The 12,087-nt window shown below is 40.9% G+C and overlaps 1 protein-coding gene across 1 annotated transcript in view; it reads right to left on the bottom strand.

Moving 5' to 3' along the window:
* GPC4 (glypican 4) overlaps nt 1-12,087 on the bottom strand; it is a 108,989-nt gene that overhangs the window by 6,634 nt on the left and 90,268 nt on the right. Inside the window, exon 4 of the mRNA XM_060136993.1 lies at nt 3,019-3,184. Coding sequence (XP_059992976.1) covers nt 3,019-3,184 — 166 coding nt within the window. The remainder of the gene's footprint in view (nt 1-3,018; nt 3,185-12,087) is intronic.

Genomic DNA, 12,087 nt, shown 5'->3' with positions numbered 1-12,087 from the left:
AAGCGGACGGCCCTGATGAGAAGCCCCAAGAGGAGTCCCACGATGGCTGGTCCGGTGTTGTTGCTTCTGATGGATCTAGGCTGCAGGTCTCCCTTTGCGGGGTTATCTGACCGGCTCCTGCCTCTTGCCAGGAACTGGCTGACGTCCCAGCCGGCAATCCCGACCCCCTCATACTAAATTCCCAGTGGCAGCAAACATGGGACGTTCATAAGGGTGGCTAGGAGCCAGATGAATGTTACCACGACGGCAGTATGCGACGGACAGCAAGTTGCACCTACCCGTAATTTATGATTTCCCAGAAACTGACTTTCGTGGTGGTGGTGGTGGTGGGAGTATTTTTCAAAAAGAAGGTTTCCTGTAACCAACCTCTTACGAAGCCAAGTCCAAGGTGTTTTGACTATTCGGATCCACCTTGATAAAGCTGGACGACAGTTTAATAGGTACAGTTCAAGAGAGGGACACGAGGGCTCGGCAGCAAGAAGGCAGAGTTGGAAAACTCATCCTTGGTCTCTTCAAAGGGTCTAGTCCAACTGCAGGAGTTTAGCGCTCAGGACACGCCCCCCGCCACCCAGGCAACAAAGCAGCCCCTTCTCACTAGGGAAAGCGATTCCTCTTGCACTGTGCCGCCTATAATCAGAAACCCAATCTTCAGCCTCGCGACCCGACTGGATGAACAAAAGGCAGTTTCCCGACTTAACCCCAACATCTGATGTAAAGAAGTGGGGAAAAAATCCCTTGCCCATTCATTAACTGCAGTCATTTTAAGGGGGGGAAATTCCTTGCAAAGAAAAAAAAAAGAACTTATAGTAAAGGTATGTAAATTGGGACTGAATTCTATAACCACAGAGCAAATTAAACCCTTGTGAAAATCCAAGAAAAAGCACTGGAGATTAACAATGTCTATTACTCCTGGCCTTTTATATCAGCTTATTAGAAATAAATAATAAAACACCCATTAAAAATGAAGCTTAGGAAAAAAAAAATGAAGCTTAGATATAATTATATTCCTCCTCCCTCCAGAAAGTATCACTTAAAATTAACTGAAGAAAATTGATTCTGAAATCCTACCAATTTCCACTTGGGTTGAATTTTTGTTTCATCAAAGATAACAAATGTAATTTGTAAAACACACAGCGAGAATAGTGGCAGCAAGGGAAGTCCTCCTTGATTTAGAGTACCTGGTTGAAGACGTTAATTAAGCAAGCCAGAGTATGGTTTTAATATGGACCTGCAGACTCTTGGAAAAAATATGTAGAAGAATTTGTATTTTAAGACGAGTTTCTGAGTTATGGTTTCTGTCAGACACATTAGAAGAACAGAATAGTGTACCTCATTCCTGATATGCCTGTAGAAAAGTTACCCAAACTAGATCATTGTCACCAGACACTGTTGCTACTGTATAGCAAACGCTACAGCTCTGCCCAGACAACTAGTGCATTAGATGTTACAGGGGAAAGCGAAAAGGCAAACCATCTTGTTTTTTAAAAATGAATTTAGCAAAAGTGAGCTGCAAACTTGACATTTGGGGTGGGGGTGAGAGTGGGATTAAAAAAGAGAGGAAGAAAAAACTTTTCAACTTTAGATCTAGAAATGCCATGGGCTTTTATTTCCATGGGAAATATTTTCCAGCAACAATTTCTCCCATGGCTTCTTTCTGGGCATGATGGGCCATTTGTGCGTGTGTGTGTTGACTGGTCTTATGCCTTCCCTTTCATGGGATTCGGCTTTTCTGTGTGTGGAAGATTTTTTTCAGGTCTTCTAGCTTTGAGCTATTTAGGCTACAATTGTGCTGAAGCGTTTGATATTCACATCTTTTTTTTTTTCCCTTGTGTCAGTGTTCTCAAGAATCTGTTGGAGCCAATTTATTGATGCACTTTCAGAGTTAATATGGTAATCAGCTCTCATGCAGACTAAACAGCATTCCCCGGCTCCAATCCCCGCATTCCCCTCCCCCAAAAAACCCTCAGCAAATTGCGTACATGTTCCCATGATGTGGACAAGTAAGTGAAAAATAGGTGCTTACAAAGACACTCAAATTCTACAATTACGTAAATGTGGCTGGGTATGGGAGAAAAACCTGAGTTTGTTTTGGGGTGCTGATAGTACGTGGGTGAAGCCCCACCACCACTAGCAGCTTCAACAACTGCGACTAACATTCCGGGATTCCCATATGCATTAAGCAGGCATCGAGGGAGTCGATGACTGGATATTTCAATCATCCATAATTTGTCCCTTCCCACATAATTAACATTCTTAGAAACAGGCCACTTTACTTCCATTGGTGTCTGGGTTCCCAGTAATGGTTTTCTAAGTTTTAGGTGTAGACGAGAACACTGACCTCTAAAATTATCAGGACAAAAGTCCTTCCATTCTCACCAGAGCAGTCTGTGATTGTTAAATCTCTACAGAAACATAACCCTTACATTTCCACAATCAGATTGCACCTGATCCAAATACCCAATGGGTATCTGGCCGTTTGCAGAAGATTTGGTTGCAATGTAACAGATATAACATTTGAAAAGCCGCTTTCACAGCTCAGTGATGGCTGTACTCCAGCATTTACATGGATACCAGCCTATGATGCAGAACTAAAACTGACCTTTAGGGGGAAAATGTCAAAAAATCACTTTCTTGTTATTAAAAGTTGGTATTCGCTGCGTCTAATGTCTGTCTAATGTCTTTGGAAATGCCACCATTAGTTCAAGGGAACATTTACCTGTAGAGTGGTGTGAACTCTGAGTACAGTTAGAACTCTGGCAAACACTACATAACGAACAGAAATTTCATCACTGACAATTAAAACATTCCTTAGGGAATTCCCTGGCGGTCCGGTGGTTAGGACTCTGCGCTTTCATTGCCAGGGCCTGGGTTCAATCCCTGGTCGGGGAACTAAGATCCCGCAAGCCACGTGGCGTGGCCAAAAAATAAATTTTTTTTAATTAAAAAATAAATAAAACATTCCTTGTGGCAGAAGCTTAGCAATCAATAGCAACAGAAATACCTTAATCGCCTGCTCACCTATGAAATTGTTCCACTCGAAATCAAGATCCCCTTGGTTGGCCAAACAACCTCTCATGATGTTGGAGCAGTAGTTGTAACAGGGTTTCACAGTCACGAGACCTTGGCAGTGGGAGCAGTAGATCATCTTCAACAGGGCATGGGTACACTGGGCTGTGGGATTTACCTAATTGGGAGAAGAAAAAGACAACGGTGGGGCAAAGACAGACACAGCAATTGCAAGTCTATCAAGTTGACTTTGAAGGCTTGGCCATGAATTTCCCTTAAGAATGAGTCGTGATGGGTCACATTTAGCAGGCCTGGCTTGCTTCCTGAAGAGCAAAATTAGATAAAGAAAAGGGATATGCTGGGAAGAAGGTGGAGGTAGGGATGAACACTGAATTACCTTAAACAACAAAGTTGCATATCACACACAGACTCAGCTACTCGCACTCATTTTAAACGGCTCAACGATTTCAAAGTCCTTTTACGAATAAATTTCCAGGATCGCCGTAAGACGCAGTAGCAGAGGTGGTCTTTACCTGCCCGCCATCCATGGCCAGCTGTGGCCTCTCCCATCACCGTGTTTGCCTTCCCAGACTGGAACTCAAGCACATCTTCTCTTCAGACACATTGACTACAAGACTGCCCTTTCACACGTAAGCCCCCAGTCGTTTAGAAGGGTACTTCGTGTGTACTCCCTTCTGTGCCAATAGCTGCACAGAAGACAAAATTAATGTATCCTACAGGGAAGAATGTGAATAAATTTGAACCTGGGGTTCTGTGAAGGCCGTCCAAGGCTTGGGAGCAGTATAGCATAGAGTGCTCAGGGAACACTCGATGAAGAGGTGGGACTTCAGTTAAATTCTGAAGAAGGGGGTGGATTTATTTTTAAAATTTTTATTGAAGTAGAGTTGGTTTACAATGTTGTGTTTAATTTCTGCTGTACAGCAAAGTGACTCATATTTATACTCTTTTTCCTACTCTTTTCCATTATGATTTATCACAGGACATTGAATATAGTTCCCTGTGCTGTACAATAGGATCCTGTTGTTTATCCATCCTACATATAATAGTTTGCATCCGCTAATCAGAAGGGGTTGGATTTCAATGATCAAATGAAGGGAGAACATCGCAGTTAGGAAGAATGAAATGAGCAAAAGCATACATGGTACTGAGCAGACCGTGGAATCTTAGAACGGGGTTGAGGAATTATGGGAAATAAGGTTGGCTGAGTACAGGAAGGGCTGTGTATGTGACCGGACAGTAAAGGGGATTGAAAACCAAGCAGAAATCAAGACACCATATGGCAGGACACAGGGAGCTACTGAAAGTTCATGAGCAAAGGAAGAGGCAAGGATGAAGGTGGCACCGAAGACGGATTGGGTTAGGCGTCCTCTATAGAGAAATGAGACTTGGTTTCATCTTTCTTCAATTGTTTGGCCTTTCAATTGCACTTCTATAGGGTGCAATTGTCTTGGGCATAGAAGAGCCGATCCCATCCTGTCACTCATTTCCATCAATGCTTAGAAAGGATCATGGCCAGGATCACAAGCTGGCAGCTCCCCAAGAGTTCCTGTGTTGTCATTCTCTCTGCGCCACCCTCCCCTTTTGGAGTCAATATCAGAGGATTAGTGCATTCCTCTCTATCAGTACCAACCAGCTCTGCAAACAGAGACTTCTGAAAGCAGATACCACCGCAGGGAACAGATGCTGGGACGCAGGGCAGTCCAGCAGTGCACTTCACCTGCTCCGGAGCGTAACTTTGGATACCACTTATCAACAGTAGCCTTAGGGACAGGAATGGGAGATTAGCACCATCAGAAGAAAAACTTCACACTGTTAGGCGCCTATCTGATGTACACACACACACCCTCTTATCTCAAACAGAACTCTAGCCTAAAAGGGGGAGGTACATCCAACAGGACGGTAGTTGTATACACCGAAGTCAGGGTTCCCTGCGAACAATTAGGACTTTTCCACAGTTTTAACCAGTGCCAAATGTTTTCCTAGGCAGTAAATTAGTCCTTTTAACTATGTATTAACGTACAGTAAAATCTTGGCTAAACAATGCCCTGGAGGAATAGCCAATCTGGATAGCTAGGTTTCCTGGACAGCAACAAGAGCATGCCTTTGAAGTCACAGAGAGTTAGGACTTTGATACTTTCCCACCCCCTCACTGGACAGAGGAACAAACAGGCCTGGAGAGAGGAGGTGGCCAGACATTCATAGAAGTTGGAAGGGGCCCTAGAGATCACTGAGTACAGCTCTCACATTTGAGGGATGAGAAAACCAAAGCCAAAGAGAATAACTGACTTGTGGGCAGCCACCTCACTGCATATGACTCTAACACTGCACCTTAGCAAACACTGAAACGACTGCCCACATATGTCATGTGTCCCTGCCTCTTTAAACTGAATTTATGAAACTCGAATCTTAAGCATCGGTAGTTTTCTGCTTTATCTTAAATTAGGTTCCACATTGGTGAGATTGCCAAAATGGCTGGATTCTGGAGAGGTAAAGAGTTATTATGAAAATGCCTGTGAAAACCAGGTTAGTGCATGGCATTTTTTTATTATGATGCTTATCAGGAAACAATGACTCGTGCGAGAAAACAATGTAAAAAGTGAACATGTCAACAAGCAGTTACTGAGCACCTACTATGTGCCAGGGATTATTCTGGAATGCATTTGTGATTAGGTAGCAAGGCAAGTAGGAATTTCTAGACTATGGGACCTGTCCTAGAAAACACAAAGAAATTTCCAAATGGTGTAGACCTTTTGGAAATAAGCAAAAATTTTAAACTCCACAATTGTGCTCAAGAAACACTTTTGGCCAAAGAAGTCCTTTCCCTTTCTTTCTCTTTTTTAACTCTACGACGGGGTTCACTACATCCTTGGTTCAACTGTAAGTCAAATCATTTATGCAGTAGGCCTTACAGGAGTATCCTAAAATAGGTTGCTGGAGCCTCAAGTTTTAAAAGAGAGACCAAACCAAATGACACAGTAGAGTTTTATTAAAGGAAGATTATGAAGCTGGGTTTGGCGGAGTTTTTCCATTTCATTCTTTGGCTAAGTACGGGCTCATGTTCTGCACATGATTTGTTGTGTAACTACTAAAAATGATCACAAGGAACTCAGCAATAACATGCTATGGAAACACTAAATAATACCAGAACCGGGGAAGTTATAAGAAAACTGGGATGAGAAAGGACATATGAAATACCAAAGTTAGAGAAAATCTGTCTTTCGTCTCACAACCACTGATCAGACTACCATGCAGTGTTTTTTACATGAAGGGAATTCAGAACCTGGGAAATAAACCCCTTGTGTGGGATAAAGTAGAAAGACAAAGGCTTTTAAAACAGTCATGAGAACTAAAGAAATAGGGGTCCCCTGCAATGCTCACTCCCCCAGAAGATGTGATGAGACTACCCCCCCAGGTCTTGGGTCCCCATTCTCACTGACCTGACCAAGTTCAGGATGGTGAACACAGAGTACTAAGGCCCAGCTCTCCTTTCTGACTCTGGACTACCCCAGTGGGCAAACAAAATGGCTGTCTCTCTTTTGGAATCGTCTATGGCTTCTCGGGAAAGAGCAATGTAGGTTGGTCAACAAGCCAAAGGAATACTATTGCACTGGGAAGAAACAGCCTAATAGTATACAGCACTTCAATTTAAATTCTCCTGTGGAGTTTCTGGTAAAATCTAGCATCTCCTTGATCCAGTGATGGCTCTCGCTGTCATGTCATGATATACCAGGCCCTCAAGGGTACTCCATTACAAGCTCTCAATGGTCTCTCCACCGTGCCAGGGGCAAACCTTTCACCCGAAAGCAGATATAATAGTAGACGAAGTCATACTGTGTTCTGGGGATTTAATAATTTTGAATATAAATTCAACTTCACTCACATTCTACTCCCTTGTAACACTCAAAATCAATCACTTCTCTCAAGTCCTCAAATAACTTAGTTACTGAAATAATTTATACCAGAAGACCCAAGACTCAGTGGTAGATCATGCCACATGGGGATTAACAAAATGGGCAACCATATTCTAAGATCTTGCTTTAATCCTCACTTACGTACTGATTCTCTATGGCATGCCGTGCCACTTAAAATGATCAATCTGATTATTCCTTTGGGTCACAGGTCTTGACTAATGTTTGATATGTTTTCCTTTCATTTAGAAGGGTCTGTGGAGCCCAGATGTGACTTCCAGAATCCTTGGGGCTGGGGGAGGAGTCTGGTAGGGGTTAATTATGGTTGCTTTTATAAAAGTCAGATTTTTCGGACCTCACTTAGCAATTCAAAAGTATTTCTCAAAATGATATTTAGAAAAAACAGGAAAAGGAAAACTGTACACACTTCCCTTCCTCCTTTGAACCCCTGACATAAAGAATGGGTTAATGGTCTCAGACAGAAAATGCTTATTCAGTTTCTATGGTTTCATGATCATGAAGGTCACGATGTTAATACTGAAGAGAAAAATATTCTGTTCGATGTCAGAATTAATTTTCTACTGATAGCTTTTATTGGACTTTATTGCTTTATACGATATAGAGTACTTACTATGTGCCAGGCTCCGTTCTAAGTACTTTATATGTATTAAATCATTTAAGCTTCAACATAATCATAGGAGATGAGTATTATTATTTTGTTTCACAGATGAGGAAACAGAGGCCTAAAGAGATTAAGGGACAAACACAACATCTTCCAGTAGATGGCCAAGATTTGAAATGGGGCAGTTTTGTCCTAGGACAAATTTCCTTGATGTATATCTTTTGAGTGCCAGACTATCGGAACCTTAAGGGCAGCACATGGGGCTGGTCCTCCTGCATAGCTCGCAGATCTAACATAGGGTATCCACACACAGTGAATACCTCAGCTCTGGGGTTGGATATTTTCTAGTGAGAATTTGCAGGTTTCAAATTTATTGACCAAATGAATCAGTTTTTATGTTGATGGGCAAGTTAGGATGCAACTGTTCTACATGGAACGATATCTGACTGGACAACTATGGATGAGATGACGGATTTTTAAATAATTTTTAATAATAATTTTAATAATTTTTAATAATGACTTATGCACTCAGTAGCCACAACTACTGAGCCTATGTGCCACAAGTACTGAAACCCATGCTACAGGGATGAGAAAAAAAAATATTCACCAGAGGTAGACACAACTCAAAAGCTCAAGTAAACACTGCTGGACACGAAGAGAAAAGAGGTTACTGGAACAAAACAGGAAACTATATATTTTGCCAAAGTTTTAACAGTTTGAAAAACTTGCAGCTAAATGTAGCAGAGATGATCAGTTTCTACTAGAACGTGGCATATTATTTATATAAGGGAAAGGTTTTGACATTAATTACAGAAGAATGAGATGGCTTGATTTGTTTACTTTGGGGGACCAGTATGATAGAAAGGGAACATCATCTGGACTCGATATTCCTTTATTAACTCAAATCAAAATCAATCTGAGTTATTGAGCATAATGACAATACATTAATAGTCAACTTCCAAGCCTTATGAAATCCTTCAAGACTGACTAAGGTGTTTCTAAATGGTAAGGTAACAAAGAATTTAGATCTTAGGAGCTAGTCTATGTTTCATGGTAAAAGTCAGTGGAGGGGGAGGGGTCCTCATTTCCTTTTTAACTTATTAAGACTCTTTTAAAAATACTCATTCCTGCGTTCCTCAGGGTATACATTTAACGTGACATCTGCACTCCATTTCTGCTATAAAATGCCTTTGCAGAAAAGTCCTTTTCTCTGCAAAGACTCTCTTAATATAGATTGGGACTTTCTACCAAATAACCTGCATTTTCCAAACACCACATTAAAAACTACTGCAAGCCGCCTGAAAAAAGAGAAATCCTGGAACAGAACTCTTCACACAGCCTGGATCTCATTTCAGTAATTCAGAATGAGCCTTCAGCCACATTAGACAGTGATGGCAGTCAACATGCGGCACTCAAGTTAGAAACACATTTCCTTCTAGTTTCTTCCAGTTCCTAACATATATTCACTACAACATTTTTCCCCTGCACTGCCAATAGTACCAAACAAACAGAAAGGGTCTAGATTTTTATCTGTTCTTGGTAACATAAGCACCCAACAAAAATAACAGGAAATCGTTCCCCAAATTATGGTCAAAGAAAGAGATAGGGGGACTATCAAAGAAAGAGATAGGGGACTTCCCTGGTGGTGCAGTGGTTAAGAATCCACCTGCCAATGCAGGGGACACAGGTTCGATCCCTGGTCTGGGAAGATCCCACATGCCGCAGAGCAACTAAGCCCGTGCACCACAACTACTGAGGCTGTGCTCTAGAGCCTGTGAGCCACAACTACTGAGCCTGTGTGCCACAACTACTGAAACCCATGCGCCTAGAGCCCGTGCTCTTCAACAAGAGAGGCCACCGCTCGCCGCAACCGGAGAAAGCCTGCGCACAGCAATGAAGACGCAACACAGCCTGAAATAAAGAAAATTTTAAAAAGAAAAAAAAAAAAAGAAAAAGATAGGGAACCCAAACATGCTGTGAGATGTGAAGGGTTTATTCAACAACTTCCCAACTCGGTTTGATTTCAATACACAAACGTGCTAAGAAAGAAGGTGGAGATTCTCCTATGTCCCTGACTATAGGATTTTAAACACATAACAAAACATATAAAATAAGCTAGGATTCATTCAGGAATATTTGGAGCCACACTGTAGCTGAAACTGCATAAATGCTTGAAAATAAGTCTTGTGTTTTAAATTAGACTCAGTTATGATAAGTTGAAGCATCATTGTATCCGCCCCCTTGTAGAGGGCTCTATTATTGTTTTGAGAGTATTCAGTCCTTGACATTTCCCACACCCCTACCTTCCCCATGTCTCCACCCCTGTATGTATTATAGTGTATAGAATATATATATACATACATACATATATATATATATCCCACCTTCCTCTTTGCAATTCTAGTCTTTAAGGTTGTGTGTGAAAAAGAATATTAAATGTTGAATACATATCTACACTTAAAAGCTTTTTGTATTGCTCATTTTTAAAAATAGACATAATGATTTGGGGAAATGGTAAGCTAATTTGTGTAGTACTCTTGTAGGTGTCGGGGCATTGCGAATAGACAACAATGAAGGGGGAATCAATGGAAATCGTTTTCAAGGCAGGACAGTCATTTAGACATCACAAGGCTAAGGCACCGATTTCTAATTACAGTCCCCGGAGTTTGGGGTTGGGGTATAGACACAGCCCCATTATGTCAGTGTTAATTGAAACCATGAGAATGCAACTCTCTTTGGCATAGGAGCTATTAATTTTCACGGTGCATGTAACCACTTGTGCATTTTTGAAAGACCACAACAGACTTCACCCTTCCAGGCAAAACTGCTGCTGCTAGCAGGTAAATAAGAAATGTATCATGAACCATGACAAGAAAAGATGGAATAAGTAATACAAAGATGTGTAGCACCAGGGTATTCGTGAACCATCTGTTCCTAATTAAAGGGACTTTTCTGAAGTTTGAATTGCAAAGCTCAATGGAGTAAGCTGAAATCACTGGATGTCTGCGCCCAGAAAAACTGAAGCAAGGCAAGCATACTTCAAGTAAGAGGCGAGTTTCTCCTGAAGTCAGTTAAGCTTGCTGGTGCTAATAGCCTTTAAAAGGTTTAGTGATAATCAAATCATTGCTCAGCAAATAACAGCAACCCTTTTGTTGCAAAAGTAAACTGGAGAAGCAGGGCATCTGCTCATGAAAAGAAAGTGTGAACATCTCTGAGTTAAGTATGCATAACTAGTCCCAAGACCACAATGGTTTTCATAGTTGACTTTAAAGCCTTCTTTGTAGATGAAGTGGGTGAGGTTCTCCACCCTGAAGGGTCTTTTTCAGGCCCAAGGTAATTAATTCTACTGGACACCAAAAGAAGGAATGTATTTCTTGGGTTGCTCCAGTTCCACCCGTCAACTACATTTGGACAACAGTTCCTACATGAAAAAACATTGCTTGGGTCCCCACACTGTTAGAGCTTACTAATTTTTCTCAATCAAATGTAGATTATTTTCAACATGTTCAATTTGAAATATGCTTTTCATAGCCAGATCATTTACTGTCTTCCCCATACCACTATACCTTAAATTAAAATCTCTGTTGAGCTGGTACTCATACTCCAAAAACGAATGTTATGAATATTTTTTCAAATGTGCAAGTATTCCTTTCCAGCCTTCTAAAAAGAAACATTACACTGATGATAGATTTTTACATAATTTGTGCTTTGGCATCTTTAGAAACTGATTTGATGCTTGAGTGTCTTATTTTTATGTAATTTAGATATAACTCAACCTAGTGGAAGGGTTCGATTTCAAGTCAGTCCTTAAGTCAAGAAGATGCTCAGTGGTAAAGCAAAACATTATTTTTTAAAGTTATCAATTACAAACACAACATTTAAAATAGTCATATTTCTCCAAAAAGGATATACAGATGGCCAATAGGCACATGAAAAGATGCTCAACATCACTAATTATTAGAGAAATGCAAATCAAAACTACAATGAGGCATCACCTCACACAAGTCAGAATGGCCATCATTAGAAAGTCTACAAATAAAAAATGCTGGAGGGGGTGTGGAGAAAAGGGAACCCTCCTACACTGTTGGTGGGAATGTAAATTAGTGCAGCCACTATTGAAAACAGTATGGAGGTTCGTCAAAAAAAAAAAAAACAACCTAAAAATAGTTACCATATGATCCAAAAATCCCACTCCTGGGCATACATCCAGAAAAACATTCTAATTCAAAAAGATACAGGCACCCCAATGTTCATAGCAGCACTATTTACAATAGCCAGGACATGGAAGCAACCTAAATGTCCATCAACAGACAAATGGCTTAAGAACATGTGGTACGTATATACAATGGAACACTACTCAGCCATAAAAAGAGAATGAAATAATGCCATTTAGAGCAACATGGATGGACCTAGAGATTATCATATTAAGTCAAGTATGTCAGACAGAGAAAGACAAATACCATATGATAGCACTTTTATATGTAATCTAAAAGATGACACAAATGAACTTATTTACAAAGCAGAAACAGA

The sequence above is a fragment of the Lagenorhynchus albirostris genome, chromosome X (genome assembly GCF_949774975.1).
Source record: "Lagenorhynchus albirostris chromosome X, mLagAlb1.1, whole genome shotgun sequence".
NCBI classification, from domain to species: Eukaryota; Metazoa; Chordata; class Mammalia; order Artiodactyla; family Delphinidae; genus Lagenorhynchus; species Lagenorhynchus albirostris.
This window is presented reverse-complemented; position numbering and strand designations above follow the sequence as displayed.